Genomic DNA, 18,796 nt, shown 5'->3' with positions numbered 1-18,796 from the left:
GGTGCTGGGTGAGGGCTGCCTGGGTGCCGGGTGAGGGCTGCCTGGGTGCCGGGTGAGGGCTGCCTGGGTGCCGGGTGAGGGCTGCCTGGGTGCCGGGTGAGGGCTGCCTGGGTGCCGGGTGAGGGCTGCCTGGGTGCCGGGTGAGGGCTGCCTGGGTGCCGGGTGAGGGCTGGCTGGGTGCTGGGTGAGGGCTGGCTGGGTGCTGGGTACGGACTGCCTGGGTGCTGGGTGAGGGCTGCCTGGGTGCCGGGTGAGGGCTGGCTGGGTGCTGGGTGAGGGCTGCCTGGGTGCCGGGTGAGGGCTGGCTGGGTGCTGGGTGAGGGCTGGCTGGGTGCTGGGTACGGACTGCCTGGGTGCTGGGTGATGGCTGGCTAGGTGCTGGGTGAGGGCTGGCTGGGTGCTGGGATGTACACTGGCTGTCTGCTGGCAGTACCGCAGGCCTCAGGGAGGTCTCGCGGCTCAAGTGGCTCCCGTGCTGGGGCCCAGTGCCGTGCAGGAAGGGTTGGGCTTCTCGGGGTTGCTGGGAACCTTTGCTTTCTGGTGTCCTTGTGGTCCTAAGATGAGGAACCAAGTGGGGAACTGCTGAGAAACACCGTGGCCTTGACTATCTGCCTAGTGTCTCTCTCCTGTGAAGTGCGAGGGAGGTGACATAGAGTGATGTGTGTGACACAGGAGGTCCATCAGGGCTGCTGGTCTCCGCATGGGCGGGTGTGGTGGGGCGTCTGCGTGCAGTGACACTGGGTCTGGGTGGCTCCTACGCTCAGCGCTGCCAGGAGTTACTGAGAGTGTTGGTCTGTCAGGCTGTTAGGAGTGCCCGGTCTCTGCCCCTGTAATGTATGTGGAGAAGCCATCTGTGTCCGCGGGTAGACATTCCCAAGCTGTGAGAGTTAAATGCCAGAGACATGCAAGCGATAATACCCGTAATCGTTCCTTATTTTTCCCTAGAATTCAGAATTTAGAGAGGAGTTTCCATCCACTGTGTCACCATTGAGGTTAAAGGGGTCCCTTTCAGAGACCTGTGAGAACGGCTCGTGGGGGAGGTGGGAGAAGCAGGGACAGTGTGAAGAAGGTGGAGCATCACACCCAAAACGGAAGAAGCGGCATGAACGCCGAGGCCACAGGGTTGTCACCAGGCCCACTGACAAATGGAGCTCGGTCATATGGGCTTTGAACATGAAGCTAAGAGGTCGGTGTGGTGCAGCGTCCTCCGCTGCGTGTGATCTACAAAGCCAAGGCCGTGTGGGCCGAGTGAAAGCACAGCCAGTGACTGAGCTGCTCACGCTGGTAACTTCTTCCTTGAGCTCTAAAGCATTAGCGTGTGTATGTGGTTTCATATACGTGTTGGGTGAAGGGATGGGTTTGTGGATGGATAGATGGTGGATAGATGGTGGATGGGGGGTGGGTGGATGGATGGATGGTGGATGGATGGATGGTTGGTGGGTGGGTGACTGAGTTGGCTTAAGCTGTACCCTCTCTTCCATTTGAATATTGATTCCTCTTTCATGAGAGCCGTTCATTTACCTTCTCTCTGAATACAGCTCCTCTGGTGCCCTGGAGAACAGCCACAAGGCCCAGGGAGAATGGAATTGTGCAGCCCACCCTGAAGAAGCCTGTTGCAAAGATTGCCCCCAATTTTCCCCAACCTGGTTCCCCATTTTCTACTTTGGTTTCCTGGGGTTTTGAGGTCACTGAGTGAGTAGACAGGCAGGAGCTCCCCTTGGTTCTGAGTGGCCTTTTGGGGGCCACAAGCTCCCCAGGAAGCATCTCTGTGCTCCCTGCAGGGGATACCTTACCCCAGACCTGAAGGTGTCCAAGGCACAACCGTCGGCCATTAGCAGTGACCATTGCTTCTATGTGAGCTCTGGGAGGTCTGAACACACAGCTTCCCGTAAGAACTCACCCCTACACCATTTGCTGTTGTCTGAAACTCCACCAACGTGAGTGAATTTGATCTGTGGATAAAGTTATTTTTCTGAGTTATTAACTCCATTATAGATTAGGATTCCCTTTACGGGTTTTGTGGAATAACAGAAAGGACATGGGAGGGGTTCTGACCTGAGACTCTTCTTGCAGGTGGGCAGGGAACCTGGATGTATCTTGAGCTCAGATGGGAGTGTGGGAGCGTGGTGCCCACAGCCAGCCTCACATCCTTCACCCTCTTGCCAGGACTCGCTGGGCTCCAGGAGCTGTGCTTAGACCCTCGCTGGTTACCACACGGCCCACCCCACTGCCGAGGGCAGGGTGGGGTACACGTCTGCCTTGAGAGCTGAGTGTCAGGGACATGCCCTGTCGACTGGGTGCCCAGGTGGCTCATGTGTGCTTGGAGCCAAGGACAGAGGTGACTAAGACGGTCTCAGTATTTATTTGCTCTTTATTATCTGAAGATTTATCTGAGGCAATTGCTTTGAATGCAGCTGTGTCCTTGATACATTTTTTGCAGGGTGGGGTTGGTGTCCACCTGCAGTTGAGCACATCCGCCAGAAACAGTGGGACAAGTGTGACTTCAGAGCTGAGGGGGCTGGCTTCCCTCTCTGTTCCTGGGCTGCCTGTGACATCCTGGCCTCCTTTGTCTGCGCCAGCTCTGCCACGGGGAGGGCCCCAGGACGGCTGTTCAGAGGGGCAGCTGAGATGGCCAATTGCGGCCCTTTCATTGGGAGCGTCTCCCTAACCCGGCGGTGGGCCCAGGGTGGGCTCCCAGCCTCCCGTTCTCTTCCCATGGAGAGGCCGAGGCCTGGGCCGGGGTCCCGAGTCTTCAGGACGGGCGGCTTTCCAACAGCGGGGGGCATGCCCTGGACCTCACTGTCATTGGCCTCTTAGAGGCCCAGCAGAAAGAAGCTGTGTTGGCCCCGCGCGCCCGGCCCTGTGGCTATGCTGAAGGACGTGGCCACACCCATGCCAACCTCTTCGCCAGTCAGCTCGTGCTTTTCTTGGCATGAGAGAGTCATGGCTTCAGTAGCAGTGACACCCTCTGAACAAGCATTTGTCTCACACATTGCATGGAATAATGTGTACGGAATTAATATTCCTGACCTCGCTAGTGGGAAGAGCGATCAGTCTGGAGGAGGTTGTCATCCCGGCCTGGCCAGCCGTCTGGAGAAGGCCCGGCCGCCGTGGCTCCAGCCACCATTCCCTCCCTCAGAGCCAGGCCTGAGCTCCTAGCCCCTCGGGCCTGGCCTGGAGCTTTCTGGAAAGCTGCTGTTCCCAGCAGGAATGCTGGGAGGCCTCTGGTCTCTCTGGTACCACCCAAGAATGCCATTCTCTCGTTCCCAGAGGCTGTGACGTTTGTCACCCCAGACCGCTTGGGTGACGGTTCTTATGACTGTAGGTGCCCAGGTGGACGGATGGACAAACCTTGTGTCTTCCGCTCGATTCTGACCTGGGCACCAGCCACGAGCATGCCTTTTGCTCTGCTGCCCACTTACTACCCTAACAGAGGCCCCCACAACTCAGGCCACCCAGCTTGGTGGCGTTACCCAGCGTTTAGCTGCGCTGCCCTCCCTCCGCCATCTCCTCACTCTCAAGGCACAAAAAGGAATCCCCTCATCAGTGCTGCCTTCTGAACCCCCTCCCAGCCAGCAGGTGTCCGCATCCTGACTTCCCCTCCCCCAGGACGCCGAGGTGTCAGGGTGCTGGGAGCTGCCGAGGGGGTGACAGGGGCCATTGCTGGCCCAGGTCTGAGCACCCCGCATGTCTCACTGCCCCTCACACCCTCCAGGGCTCCTGGCAGCTGATTTGAGGGGCCCTCAGAACACCAGGTAACTCAGGGCCCCAAATCAGGTTGCAGCAGACAAGCCTGACGCACCCCATCATGACTGGGGCGTGACACACTTGCACAGAAGAGAGGCCCGTGTACAGTAACCCAGAGGGCCCAGGGTTCACGGCACTTTGTATGAGTCTTTGGCAAAGCACACATTTCTGTGAAAACGGATCTGCCCGTCTGGATTTTCCAGGCATGTTTAGAACACGGTGAGATATAGGTTAGGTTTTCTGGGGACTCTGAGCTCTTCCCCCATGAAGAGGAAGGTGAATGATTCAAGGTGGGAGCTGGCCGGGCCTGGGGCTGGGCTGCAGGGGTGCTGGCAGCTGCAGGGCCCCAGTGTCTGCAATGCCTCCTCCCGCCTGCTGGCCGGCACTGCCCCCCACACTCAGAGGGCACCTGAGTCAGGTGGAAGCGGTGGGTGGGGCTGGAGGTGGAGCCAGGCCTGTGCTGGGCGGGGATGCCTGTGATGTCATCTCATCCTCCACCTCCCTTTCCTGTCCATCCCCTTCCTGGCTTTCCTCCTTTTCTGCAGCCCACATCTGGAGGCACCGCAGGGAGGAGGGGCAGGACCCTTGTCACAGGGGGACCTCTCACCCCAGCCAGCCCCCACCCTGCCGCCCCCTTTCCTAAAAGGCTGCATGGAGGCCATCAGCTCAGAGACCAGCGCTTCCAGGAGCAGGCTCCACCCAGAGGCGTGCCGACCCGGGGCAGGGCCCTGTGGCCCGTGTGCTTGCATGAAGCACCAGCCCCTCTGCAGGTCCCTCAGCTTGGGAAAGTCCTCTGTACTCACTCCTTAGGAAGTCCTTGGTTTTACAAACACCTGAGGAGGAATTTGGCAGAAATCGCCCCTCCCCCATTCATGGGGAGACACCAGAGCTCAGAGACAGGAAGCCAGTCTCATGGTCACGTGAACAAAACCCAGCAGGGCAGGCGCCAAGCCCCAGGGTCTCACTGTCTGTGACATCACTCAGTTTAACAGAAAAAATGCAAAGAAGGAACTCGAACGAAAACAGCTTGTCCTCTCGGGAGTCCGGGCCCATGCTCCCTAGGACGGCTCTCCAATGGGCACTGGACCTCCCCAGCTGTCCCCCTCAGGTGTGGGGTGCAGGGGAGGGATGCACATGACTGAGACAGCACATGGTGACCCCGGCATGCTTCTGTGTCACGCGTGTTCTAAACATGGGCTTGGCACAGTGCTTATGAACTAACACCCACTTGCATTTGATTCATGTCACAGACTCCCTGGCTCTGAGGGGAAGGCAGGGGGTCTGCAGACGGCGTGCATGAGACCTGAGAGGGGTCGGGACACCGGATTCCACAGCCTTCTTCACTAGCCGTCCACATTTGCCCACGCCTGTCTTCTGGGCTGTTCTGAGTCCCCAATGTCTGTGGGCCTCAGAGGGGCTCCTGGGGGTGTGCTGAGGCCCTGGGCTCGGGGGCCTGTCTTCCTGGGGCTCCGGACAAGCTGGACGCCAGGAGTCCTCTACCTGGCACAGCCCAGAGCAGCTGTGGGTGGAGGTGCTCACCGAGGCCTGAGGGCAGTTACGGTCCTCCTCACTCAGCTGGTTGTTACTGTTCAGGAAAGTCACCGTGTATTTCCTGAAAGTCTGAGTGCTTGGGAAGCGAAGGGAAGGTCTGGGTGTCCAGCCGTGGAGCTGACCCAGGCTCCGTCCCTGCAGCAGGACCCAGCTCAGGCCTGGCCCCTGGGGAAGCCTCCTCTTCCTGTCTCTGCTCAGACCTCCGCCTGCTTCCTCCTCTGCTGCCTGCCTCCCACTCGCCTTGCTGGCTGCGCTCTGCCTCTTGTCGCCCCCTCTGTCCCCGGTCCTCTCTGCTCCCTGCCCTCCGTCCTGCTCTCTCCCTTCTCGGCACCGTCCTTCCTCAGCCAGGGTCCCTCCTCTCCCAGCCTCCCCTCCCCCTCCTGTTGTCACTGTCCCTGGCTTCTTGGGGAACACATGACCAGAATTACACACGTTGCTGGAAGACTTGCCCCTCTGGGTGGTCTTTATAGGAAGAGAGGGGCAGGGGGCCTGAGGGAATCGGACCTGCAGAGCACCCTCCCGGGGAGTCTCGGGAATGAGAAATCAGAATTCTGACTTCAGAACCTTCCTTTCAGTCCCCAAATGAGAAAGCCTGCAGGACAGCTCACTCTGAAATCACTCTGGGAGCGGGACGTAGCCATGCCTCTTCCCTCCTCCCAGTGTCCCCAGCCCCATGCAGAAGGGCAGACACCCGGCCCCTGACTGCTTCCTCTGCACCTAGTGGCTGATTCAGTTAGTGATGACAGTGATGTCACTCAGGTTGCTGCTACCTCTGGACCTCATTGCTACAGTGGGGGCTCTCACTCCCGGACAAGCCCATCGTCCCCCTGGCCTGCTGGGACCCTCCTGGGGGGCAGCCGTGGAGCCCCGCTGGGGTCGGGGCTGCAGGGAAGGCTGTGACGTGATGGCCACTCCACGTGCAGCAGCACGGCATTCTGTCTATGGGCCATTGTATGACTCGGGAGTTTAGTCAAACCTTGTGGGTCCCAGCAGAGGGCGCGGGACTGTCCCTTTAACTGGTCTGACCCCCAGTTTCCTGGGCTGCAAAAGGGAGGTGGTGGTGTTCACTTCCCAGGACCACCGAGAGGGTCATGCGTGGTCAGTGTGGGGAGGTCCGTAACATGCGCACATTAGGGAAATCACTTGTTCCGTCTCTGACGCCCCAGGGGTGTCAGGCTGCGGGACTTTGTAGCAAGCTTTTGTAGGTTTCAGTTTTCATGAATGTGCGTCTGTACCCAGGAGTCCCGTTAGGTTTTGCTTGTGCCAAGTCCTTCCTTTCGTCCGTCCAGCTGTTGCAACGTCTGTCCTTGGCCCTCAGGGAGACCCGTGGCAGTCTGGCTGGAAGAGGTGACTTTTTGCGGAGGGGAAGGCAATGGGGGCGCAGGGGGAGTTGCCAGTTCTGTGGGGGCTTCCCTCTCAGAGAGGACCGGGCTCCTGGGACCTCTGGGGACAGTGAGATGCAGGCCCCACCCTCCTGCCGCTCACCATCTCTGCTCCTGTGCGTCTCCGCAGCTGCTGACTTGCTGCGGTGAGAGCCCCTCCCCTCACTGGTCTGGCCGCAAAGGTGGGGAGACTGAGGGCCTCACGGTCCTGGAGATGGGTTTGGAGTGAGGGCACAGCTAGGGCTGGTCCTGTACACACAGACCCCCAGTCGGGGTGGGTTCTCTCTACCTGCCTGCCCCTCGTGACGCAGCCCTGCTGAAAATGCCGTGACCGTCAGAACCAATCCAAGCGCCTCCGCCTCGCTCGGGGACTCACCACGGCCAGCACCCTCCTGGGAGTGGGGACACCGTTAGGAGGTGCAAGGAGGTTGTCTGTGGTGCTCGCTCATCATTTGGATGTCAATGCAGACACCGAGTGGCCCTTCCCAGCAGCAGTAGGGCTGCGGCAGATACGGGGTGGGGCTGGTCCTGACCTTGCGAGCCAACAGTCTGTTAGGACATCCTGGAACACCTTGCAGCTCAGGGGACAGAGGTTGGGGTGAGAGGAGCCCCCCAGGAAGGCCCTTTCACCTGTGGCCGGGGGCGTGGGGAGAGGTGGCTAGAGAGACACCCCCCCCACCCTCTTTGCACGCCCGGGGGTTCCCAGCAGAGAAGCCCCAGCAGTGAGGACAGAGGCTGGGTCACAGGAAGCCGGCCCGACAACACGGGGCCATGCTGCTCTGGGGATCGCGCCTTCATCCAAGCCCAGCGCAAAGCCACCCAGGGTGTCCCACGAGGGACGTGACCATCCCTCTGACTAAGGAGCCAGTGGCTTCTGTGTGGAGAATGGGTGGCAGGGCTGGGCTGGAGTTGGGCTCCATGGGGATGCTGGTCTCTGGCTCAGAGGGAAGGGGCAGGTCCTGTTACGACGGCAGGTGACAGCATCTTCCTGCCGGCTAAGGCCTCCAGCTGGCGTCTTTCCCAGAAAGGCAGTGAGTGTGTGTCGCTTGTGTACTGTGTGCAGAGCTGTAGGGTGTAGAGTGGGGCCTTTGACCTTGGAGAGCTCAGACAGGAATGTTAGATAGTGGCCAGGGTTCCAGTGAGTATTCCCAGGACCAGAGCTTCCCAAGACCACACAGGTCCCTGTCAGGTCCAGCGGCAGACAGTGCCAGCCATTGGGCCCCGCAAAGGCCAGCCTGGTGGGGCTGCTTCTTGCCTAGCCCACCTCCCCGCCCCCCGGGGTACCACTCACTGTCCACCCAGCCTCCCCTCCCGTCCTTGCCTGACCACGACACTAACTGCGCAGGATCCAGAGCCCTTCCTTCTGTGAGCCGTGCAGCCCGCCCCTCAGGCCCAGTGGGACACTGAGGACTTGACTGCTGGTCAAGTATCACAGGGAGCCTGTGTGGGGGAAAATAAACCAGGGCCAGCGAGCTCACCCCCCAGGGAAGTAGAGGAGAAAGGGTCTCACGCACCCAATATCTCGAGCAGATGGGGAAACTGAGGCCTGGAGAAAGAAATGACGCAGGGCCCAGAGTGCAGCCTCCCGGTGCGTGGGGGTGCTTCCGTCCCTTAGGCCCTGCTGCCACGTCTTGCACTTTCTCACAAATTCCTGAAGTTCAGGAATGAGGAGAGAACACTGTGTTCTCAGGGAACTGCGACCACTGCAGCACGCAGCGGGATGGCTCAGCTTGGCCTCCATCTTACTTCAGCCGAAGGATGTACTTGTCACTGTCGGGCTGGAAAGCGGTGGCTGCTTTCGTAGGCGCCAAGGTCCCTGTGAACGGCAGTGTGCTGGTGAGGGCCTCGGAAACCACGCCAGGGCCGGGCTGTGCGGTGAGCCCGGCCTCCCAGGACCCAGGGTCGGTTGGCACCAAAGCTTTTTAGTTTTCCTCAGAGCAGGATTTTGTTCCCACAGGGAGGTTGGCTTTTTCTTTCAATATTAGTGTCCTCCTCAGTCACCAGACTGATGACATTCCGATACTGCTGTGCGATTTACAAGTCGTACTGGGGCCAGCTGCGGGCCGGAGCGGGTCAAATCAACGATGGTGCATGTGTGGGGCTCCTCCAGAGAGCCTGCTGTGCACCCCACTGCGTGTAGCCTCCCAGGGGCCAGGGCCTGGGTGGGAGGGGGGCTGGTAAAGCCCCTCGGCCTTCCTGCAGAGGCTCCTTCATGTCCGCCATTGGCCTTGCTCCTTCTGACTGGCTGGTGTCACGCAGTGGCTTCAGCTGGGGCCATGTCTGAATTCCCAACTCTCCCAAACTTACTTCCAGGGGAATTGGAATGGATCAGAGTGGCCAGCATGTGACTCCTGGGTGTCTCCAGGAGAGAAGGGCTCTAGGACCCATCCCTGTGCACACGGGGCCAGGCTTCTCCTTGTGTCATGGCTATTGGGACAAGGTCCCTGTGCTTTCCTCCTTTCCCAGATGGTGGGATGTGTGGAGTTAACCCAGAACTCCCTGCATTAGCTCTTCTTCAGGACGCCTGGATCTGCCTAGATGCTCTGACCTGGTCCTGCCCTGTGTCCCTGGCTAGGGTGACAACTGGCCTGGTTTGTCCAGGACTGACAGGATTTCCAGGATGCGGCCTCTCACTGCTAAAACTAGGACAGCTCCAGGCAAACTGTGACTAGGGGTCACACTCGCCCTGGCTGCCCTCTCTCCTGACCTGCCAGCCCTGTTGGAGCCTGGGAGCCAGGTTTCCAGAATGAGCTGCAAGCGAGGAAGGTTGTGGGGAGAGGGAGACACTGCCTTTATCATTCTTTCCCAGTCGTGTTCCAACACATGCCTCCACCTTCTTCATTGTGGCGAAGCAGCCTTCCTGGGGTAGTACCACGCTCCCCCCTGACGTTGGCCCTGCTCTAGGAAAACAGCTTCTCTCCCATTTTAATTTGTCAACTCTAAGTGCATGGCCTCCAACTTATGGTTCACAACAGCACCTCACACCTCGGATGACTACAGCAGGTCACCTTCTTCCAGTCATTCGTAAAGGACATTCCATGGCTCAGGCAGAAGACTCTTGTTCCCTGTTTGCACATGAGCAAACATGTCTCTGCCTCTACAGCCGGGATGAACGCGTGTTCCTGGGATGCTGTTTCCATCCAAGTGGGGATGTCACTGCTGGGTCAGCTTAGGAAGCTTGGCGCTCAAGGCTTAGGAGGAAACAGGGAGTCACACTTGAGTTCCGGTCAAGATGGCTGAGTAGGTAAATGCTGTGCTCACTTCCTCCCAGGACCACCTCAACATTACAGCCACAGAACAACCATCACTGAGAACTGCCTGAAGTCCAGCTGAACAGAAGCCCTACAACTGAGCACATACAGAAGACGCCACCTAAGGAATAGTAGGAGGGGCAGAGGCAAAACAGGCTGGCCCTATACCCACATGTAGTGGTTAAAAATTGGGAGAGATATCTCAGCTGCAGAGGTCCCCCCCAAGAAGTGAGGGGTCCCAGCCCCTGCCCAGCCCAGGGTTTCAGTGTCAGGGAGAGAAGTCCCCATAACTTCTGGCTGTGGAAACCAGTGGAGACTGTGGCTGAGTGAGACAAGGGCAGATGGAGTGCAAGGCTCTCCTTTTAAAGGGACCACACACGCACTTACTCATTAATAGACTCACTGCTCCGAGTTCCAGTGCTGGGGCAGCAGCTTGAAGGCACCAGGGACATATGGGGAGGAACTGAGTTGTCTCGCCTCAGGGTGAGGGATGGAGGGGCAGCTTTCTCCCAGACAGAAGTGCTGGCAGATGCCATTGTTCCTTTGTTATGCCCTCCCCTTCCTGGTGTGCTGACCCAGGTGGCCCTATTTCTGAGTCTCCATCAACCTGGATAACACCATTCGCCCTGCCCTGGTGATTCCCTGAGACCCTTACCCACCCAACTGACAGGCTTTCTCAAGCCACTTCCAGTTGCTTTTTCATACAAACGGCCTGTCTTGGCTCATGCTGTGGACTTTCCTAAAAATCTCTCAAAGGTCTACAAATGGTCCCGGGCAGGGCACAAGCAGCAGCTGAGCTTGGCCTGCACCAGAGCCCTTCAAAAGAGGCCCCAGAACCAACATACCTGGTGGCCAGCTTTAGACCACACAAGCAACTGCCTCCACAAGTGACACATGCAAAGGGCAGACTGGGCAGGCACCAGAGCCCCACTAAAGTGAATCCTGCTCTGTAGGGTCAGCCCCTGCACCACAACTCCACTGTGTCATGGCCAGTCCTCACAACCAATCAGCCTGAGAGTCAATCCCTTCCAATGATGGCAAACAGCAACCAAGGCTCAACTACAACAGGAGGGCACACACAACCCACACAAGAAAGACACATCAGAAAGACTGCACCACTGGGCCCCACAGGACACCTGCTACATAAGCCCACTCTACAAAGACCAGAAGACATAGCAGATCTGCTTAATACATAGAAACAAACACAGGGAGGCAGCCAAAATGAGGAGACAAAAAAACATGTTCCAAATTAAAGAAAAGGACAAAGCTCCAGGAAAAGAACTAAACAAAATAGAGACAAGCAACCTACCAGACACAGAGTTCCAAACACTGGTTATAAGGATGCTCGGTGATCTCAGTGAGAACTTCAACAAAGAGATAGAAAACATAAAAATGGAGATAGAAACCATAAAAAAGAACCAGTCAGAAATAAAGACTACAGTAATTGAAATGAAGACTACAATAGAAGGGATCAACAGTAAATCAGATGAAGCAGAGGATCAAATCATCAGTTTAGAAGATACGGTTGCAGAAAACACCCAACCAGAACAGCAAAAAGTAAAAAGGATTCCCCCCCACAAAAAAATTGAGGACAGATTAAGGAGCCTCAGGGACAACATCAACCTTACCAACATTCACATCATAGGGGCACCAGAAGGAGAAGAGAGAGAGCAAGGAATTGAAAACCTATTTGAAGAAATAATGACAGAAACTTCCCTAACCTGGTGAAGGAAATAGACATTCAAGCCCAGGAAGCACAGAGAGTCCCAAACAAGATAAACCCAAAGAGACCCACATCAAGACACATCATAATTAAAATGCCAAAGTTTAAAGACAAAGAGAGAATCTTAAAAGCAGCAAGAGAAAAGCAGTTAGTTACCTAAAAAGGAGCTCCCATAAGGTTGTCAGCTGATTCCTCAACAAGCTTTGCACACCAGAAGGGACTGGCAGGAAATATTCAAAGTGTTGAAAAGAAAGGAGCTACAACCAAGATTACCCTACCCAGCAAAGCTATCATTTAGAATTGAAGGACAGATAAAGAGCTTCCCAGACAAGAAAAAGTTAAAGGAGTTCTTCACCACCAAGCCAGTATTACAAGGTATCTTAGAGGGACTTTTTGAAGAAGAAGGAGAAGGAGGAGAAGAAGAAGAAATCAAAATTATCAATAATAAATGGCAATAACTACATATCGAGCAACAGTTACTTTCAATGTAAATGGATTAAATGCTCCAATCAAAAAACACAGGAGGACTGAATAGATAAGAACACAAAACCCTTACATATGCTGCCTACAAGAGAGTCACTTCAGATTGAAAGACACACCCAGATGGAAAGAAAAGGGATGGAAAAAAGGTATTCCATGAAAATGGGGAAAAAAAAAGAAAGAAAAAAAAAAAGAGCTGGGGTAGCAATACTTATACCAGGCAAAATAGACTTTAAAACAAAGGCTGTAACAGGAGACAAAGAGCCAGTAATCCCACTTCTGGGTGTTTATCCAAAGAAACCTAAAACACTAATTCAAAAATATATATGCATCCATATGTTCACTGCAGCACTGTTTACAATGGCCAAGATGTGGAGGCAGCCTGGGTGTCCGTCGATGGATGGATGGATAAAGAGGAGGTGGGACATATATACAATGGAATATTACTTGGCCATAAAAAAGACTGGAATCTTGCCATCTGTAACAGCGTGGATGGACCTAGCGGGTATTATGCTGAGTGAAGTAAGTCAGAGAAAGACAACTACTGTATGATCTCAGTTATACATAGAATCTAGAGAACAAAGAAAACAGAAACAAGTTCATGGATACAGAGAACAAACTGATGGTTGCCAGCTGGCTAGGGGGTTGGGGGTAGGTTGAAAACGTGAAGGGATTAAGTACAAATTGGCAGTTACAAAATAGTCACTGGGATGTAAAGTACAGCACGAGGAATATGGTAAGTAACATGGTAATAACTATAGATGGTGCCATGTGGGGTCTAGATTTATTGGGGTGATCACTTCGTAAGGTTTATAAATGTCCAACCATTATGCTGTACACCTAAAACTAATATAACATTGAATAGCAACTGTAACTGAAAAAATATATTAAAAGGAAAAAAAAGACAGAGAGTTGAGCTGAAGAAAGAAATTTGGGGGAAAAGAAAAGAAAAGAAAAGAAAAGAAAAGAAAAGAAAAGAAAAGAAAAGAAATCACACTTGATGAACATAGCAGAGCCAGGGGAAATGTTATGTGTCTTCCAGGGAATCTTATAGGTTTGAGTCATTTCACTGTTTTTTTGGGTGTGAAATTCACCTAGGACAAATCTTTAGTTATGGGACTGAATTTCCCAAATAAAGTTTCTTTCTTTTCTAAAAGTCAGTGTTCATTTTTGTTTTTCACCCGCCATGCAATTGGCCCTGCCGTGTCCCAGCCACCTGACAGACGCGCCCACTGGCCTTTTGCAGCAAACAGGTGTCAAGGAGCAGACACCTACTTTGCCCCTTCGTCTCTGGGTTAAAATTGTTACCATAGGGCTAGCTGGTCATTGAGTCGGCTCCGAGTCGTGGCGACACTATGAATGAGTGACGTCCAGTGTCCTGTCCTCAGCAGCCCTGCCAACTCGGGTCTCAGTGTCAGGGAGCCTCCAGTAAGGAATCACCCAAGTCGCTGATTGCAAGAGAGTGAAAAAGAATCACTTTGTTCCATTAGCACTAGTGTTCTCCTGGCTTCGCATCTGTGGGTGTGCGTCTGTAGAACCCACAGCTGCTCAGCCATGCCCTCCACCTGATGGGAAAGTGCGCACTGGGTTTACATCCCAGCCTCACTGCTTCCGGAGATGGGATCCCTGTTGGAGCCTGCGAAGCTGATGGGGAGCAAATATTGACAAAGTGGTGTAAAGAGCAAACACTCTGACATTTGTAAGGCCCGCCTGAAGGTCCTGTGTATATTTATACAGCACGATGAGTGCCGCATACCAATTGTCCTGAACCCGCTCGGACATAATTCTGCATGGATAGCGTGCATGCCACTGGCTGAGGACAGCTGAGTGGACAACAGGGGACGGGACCCAGGCCAGGGGGTGGTGGGTTGTGGTCTTCCCTCCCACCTGGAATGAACAGCATACTTCTCCTGGTAGAACATGCATGCTGAGCTTTTATGAGACATGCTTTTCCAGAAGGAAGAAAGAAAAAAAAAAATCTTGTTTTTAATTTATTGCAATTGGTGTACTTTCTTTTTACTTTGTAAAAATTTTATTGATGTTTTTGTCCTTTATATTTATTAAAGATTGAGCCTCAAAAATGTAATGAGTAAAAAACGCTTCTTAATTTAAATTGTGAATCTGTCTGTTAAGAAACACATTAGGATAGGAGAAGCATAAGACGTATTAATTGACAGACAGGAACTGCTGTCTCTGAGGTTGATACAAGTAATTTATTACTTTAGAAATGAATGCCACCTCCAGAATGTGCTTCATTAATTTCAAATTTAGTTTTAATTTCAAGCTGTTGCCCCTTGAGAAGAATAAGGTGGCAAATTATGTTTGAAGAGCAGTTTTTTTTTTTTTTTCTCCAAAGAAACACCACGTTGTAACTATTTAATTTTACAAATAAATGTGCCCATCCACTATTGCTGTGTTTTCCTGAGCGCTGAGAAAATGTTCCAGGTAAGATCAACAGTGACTAATGTTTTTTTTCTTTCTCTTCTTTCCCTGTTTCTTGTCTTTCTGTCTGGCCTGCCCACCCGCCGCACCTTCCCACCCGGTGTCACGCAGCCTATGTTTGCGATGAGCTAAAGGCTGCCGCCCTGGTGGGCGAAGACGCCGAGCCCGAGGAGAGTACGGCCGACGGGGAGCCCGCGGCCAAGTACGCCTGCCCCGAGCAGGAGCCGGGCAGGGCCTGCCCCAGCTACCAGAACTCACCGGCCGCCGAGTTTTCTGGCCACGACATGGACAGCGAGTCGCACATCAGCGAGACCAGTGACCGCATGGCTGACTTTGAAAGTGGCTCCGTCAAGAACGAGGAGGAGAGCAAGGACGCCGCGGCGCCGCCGGAGGACACGGGCCTGTCCGACAGCCTGGAGCAGATGAAGGCCGTGTACAACAACTTTCTGTCCAAGTCCTACTGGTCCAGCCTCAGCCTCCATCTGCACCCGCCCCCCGCCGACAAGAACGGCGGCGGCGGCGGCAGCAGCAGCAGCAGCAGCAGCAGCAGCTGTGGCAGTGGCAGCTTCGACTGGCACCAGAGCGCCATGGCCAAGACGCTGCAGCAGGTGTCGCAGGGCCGCGTGCTGCCCGAGCCCAGCCTCTTCAGCACCGTGCAGCTGTACAGGCAGAGCAGCAAGCTCTACGGCTCCATCTTCACGGGCGCCAGCAAGTTCCGCTGCAAGGACTGCAGCGCCGCCTACGACACGCTGGTGCAGCTGACGGTGCACATGAACGAGACAGGCCACTACCGCGACGACAACCAGGAGGCTGATGCCGACAACCCGCGCCGCTGGTCCAAGCCGCGCAAGCGCTCGCTGCTGGAGATGGAGGGCAAGGAGGACGCCCAGAAGGTGCTCAAGTGCATGTACTGTGGCCACTCGTTCGAGTCCCTGCAGGACCTGAGCGTGCACATGATCAAGACCAAACACTACCAGAAAGTGCCTCTGAAGGAGCCCGTCACGCCCGTCGCTGCCAAGATCCTCCCGGCCGCGCGCAGGAAAGCGCCCCTGGAGCTGGAGCCACCCAGCTCCCCAGACTCCGCGGGCGGCACCCCCAAGGCGGTGCTGTCGGACACGGGCGACCTGCTGCCCAAGGCCGCCAGCCCCTACATCACGCCCAACAACCGCTACGGCCACCAGAACGGCGCCAGCTACGCGTGGCACTTCGAGGCCCGCAAGTCTCAGATCCTCAAGTGCATGGAGTGCGGCAGCTCCCACGACTCGCTGCAGGAGCTCACGGCCCACATGATGGTCACCGGCCACTTCATCAAGGTCACGAACTCGGCCATGAAGAAGGGGAAGCCCATCATGGAGGCGCCCGTCACGCCCACTGTCACGACCCTGCTGGACGACAAGGTGCAGTCCGTGCCACTGGCCGCCACCACCTTCACGTCCCCCTCCCACACTCCAGCCAGCGTGTCCCCAAAGCTTCACGTGGAGGTCAAGAAGGAAGTGGACAAGGAGAAGGCCACCTCTGACGAGACAGCCAAGGACAAGGCCTGCGAGGAGGAGGAGAAGTACGACGTCCCCTCCAAGTACCACTACCTGACGGAAAGCGACTTGGAAGAGAGTCCCAAGGGGGGCCTGGACATCCTCAAGTCCCTGGAGAACACCGTGACATCTGCCATCAACAAGGCTCAGAACGGCACCCCCAGCTGGGGGGGCTACCCCAGCATCCACGCCGCCTACCAGCTCCCCAACATGATGAAGCTGTCCCTGGGCTCATCAGCGAAAAGCGCACCCCTGAAACCCGTGTTCAGCAGCAGCGACATCCTGTCTCCCCCCAAAAGCCAGAGCCTGGTGTCTCCACCCAGTAGCCAGACGTCACCCATGCCCAAGACAAACTTCCACGCCATGGAGGAGCTGGTGAAAAAAGTCACCGAGAAAGTGGCCAGAGTGGAGGAGAAAATGAAGGAGCCAGAGGGCACGCTTTCTCCGCCCAAGCGGGCCACCCCGTCCCCCTGCAGCAGCGACGTCAGTGAGCCCAGCAAGAGGGAGCCGCCCAGCGACAGGGGCTGCCACAGCCAGGAGCACAGCCCCAGCCCCCAGCGGGAGGGCGGCAGGGAGGGCAGCCCCCCGGCAGAGCCCATGGCCAACGGCCAGGAGCTGGCGCAGCCCGCGCCCAGCGGCTTGAGCAGCAGCACGGCCATCATCACCGAGCACCCGCCAGAGCAGCCTTTCGTGAACCCGCTGAGCGCCCTGCAGTCGGTCATGAACATCCACCTGGGCAAGGCCGCCAAGCCCGCCCTGCCCGTCCTGGACCCCATGAGCATGCTCTTCAAGATGAGCAACAGCCTGGCCGAGAAGGCGGCCGTGGCCACGCCGCCGCCCCCGCCGTCCAAGAAGGCCGAGCCGCTGGACCGCTACTTCTACCACGTCAGCAACGACCAGCCCATAGACCTGACGAAAGGGAAGAGTGACAAGGGCTGCTCCGTGGGCTCGGTGCTTCTGTCTCCCACGTCCACGTCCGCGGCGGCCTCCTCCTCCCCCGTGGCCACAGCGAAAGCGTCCGCCGTGGTGTCGTTCGTGTCCAGCTCGCCGCTGCGCGAGAACGCCTTGTCAGACATTTCCGACATGCTCAAGAACTTGACGGAGACCCACGCGTCCAAGTCCTCCACGCCGTCCAGCGCCTCCGAGAAGTCGGACGTGGACGGGGCCACGCTGGAGGAGGCCGAGGAGGCGACGCCCGCCCAGAAGCGGAAGGGCCGCCAGTCCAACTGGAACCCCCAGCACCTGCTCATCCTGCAGGCGCAGTTTGCAGCCAGCCTCCGGCAGACGCCCGAGGGCAAGTACGTCATGTCGGACCTGAGCCCGCAGGAGCGCATGCACGTCTCCAGGTTCACGGGGCTGTCCATGACCACCATCAGCCACTGGCTGGCCAACGTCAAGTACCAGCTGCGGAGGACAGGGGGGACCAAGTTCCTCAAGAACTTGGACACGGGCCACCCCGTGTTCTTTTGTAATGACTGTGCGTCCCAAATCAGGACTCCTTCCACCTACATCAGTCACCTGGAGTCTCACCTGGGCTTCCGGCTCCGGGACTTATCCAAACTGTCCACCGAGCAGCTTAACAATCAGATAGCACAAACGAAGTCGCCACCAGAGAAGCTGATGACGTCCTCCCCTGAGGAGGACCTGGGCACCTCCTACCAGTGCAAACTCTGCAATCGGACCTTTGCGAGCAAGCATGCTGTGAAACTTCACCTTAGCAAAACCCACGGCAAGTCCCCGGAAGACCACCTCCTGTACGTCTGTGAGCTCGAGAAGCAGTAGCGCTGGCTTTCGATGACAGCGGCCGTCTCGGCTTTGAGGGAACCTGCCTCGTCCTTGGCGCTCGCTCCTACTGTCACTGCACACAGCCGCTCTGCCCGGCCGCACTGTTTTGTGTCACTGTACAGTGTTTAGTGGAGGTGCAGACAGCCGTGGTTACTGGTGAAACATGAAGGCTGAAACACAGTGGACGTGCTCGGGACTCTGTGTACATGGGATTTAGTTGTGAGCCCCCGGGCTCCAAGCTGCATGCATTACCGGACAGTTTACGCGTTTGTAACGAAACCGGGCACACTCGATCCACGCGACGTGAGTGCTGGCGTTTCTCACCCTTTCATCTTTAGCCCTCTGAGTACTTTGAAGCACTTTTGCATTAATTTGGTTAAAAAATAAAATAAAATGATGACAATGTATGAAGCTCTGTTTTTTAAGCTCCGTACCAGCTTCGTTATAATTAATAATATGAACCTCCATTTATGCAGGTCTGCAGGGGTATAACACGCCTTGAAATTTAAAAGAATATTATTTTCACATTGAAACATAGATGTATATATTGTATAGATTTCAGACTCTCTTATGAAAAATGTGATTGTGGTTAAATGACCTTTTTTCCTGCATTTATAGCAACGGTGTTTTACGTACCTGCTATGCTCTGGGCATAAGCTGTGCCTATGTATAGTGTATATTTCTTTTCCTTTTTTTTTTAAGGTCTATGGGTTTTGTTTTTTACATGCAAACATTGTAAATTATACAGAAGATACCACAGATAGCATTTATAAAGTATACAGAAACATTGTCTGAAAGCAAAGTGTGACTGTTTGTTTACAGTGCATCTATATTGACAGAGGTCTGTGTTTAAATTATATGTATTTATTACCACCGTATTCTCATGTGTTTTGAGCAGTCTGA

At 55.4% G+C, this 18,796-nt stretch overlaps 1 protein-coding gene across 2 annotated transcripts in view; it reads left to right on the top strand.

The window, feature by feature from the left end:
• TSHZ3 (teashirt zinc finger homeobox 3) overlaps nucleotides 1-18,304 on the top strand; it is a 67,887-nt gene extending 49,583 nt beyond the window's left edge. For both annotated transcript variants that reach the window (XM_074314981.1, XM_019740538.2), the window contains exon 2: nucleotides 14,688-18,304. In XM_074314981.1, the coding sequence (XP_074171082.1) occupies nucleotides 14,861-17,890 (3,030 nt within the window). In that variant the 5' untranslated portion in view covers nucleotides 14,688-14,860 and the 3' untranslated portion in view covers nucleotides 17,891-18,304. The remainder of the gene's footprint in view (nucleotides 1-14,687) is intronic.
• The last annotated feature ends 492 nt before the right edge of the window (nucleotides 18,305-18,796 follow it).

Source organism: Rhinolophus sinicus, linkage group LG11 (genome assembly GCF_036562045.2).
Source record: "Rhinolophus sinicus isolate RSC01 linkage group LG11, ASM3656204v1, whole genome shotgun sequence".
Lineage (NCBI taxonomy): Eukaryota > Metazoa > Chordata > Mammalia > Chiroptera > Rhinolophidae > Rhinolophus > Rhinolophus sinicus.
Note: the sequence above shows the minus strand (reverse complement) of the source record. Positions and strands in the feature narration are given on the sequence as shown.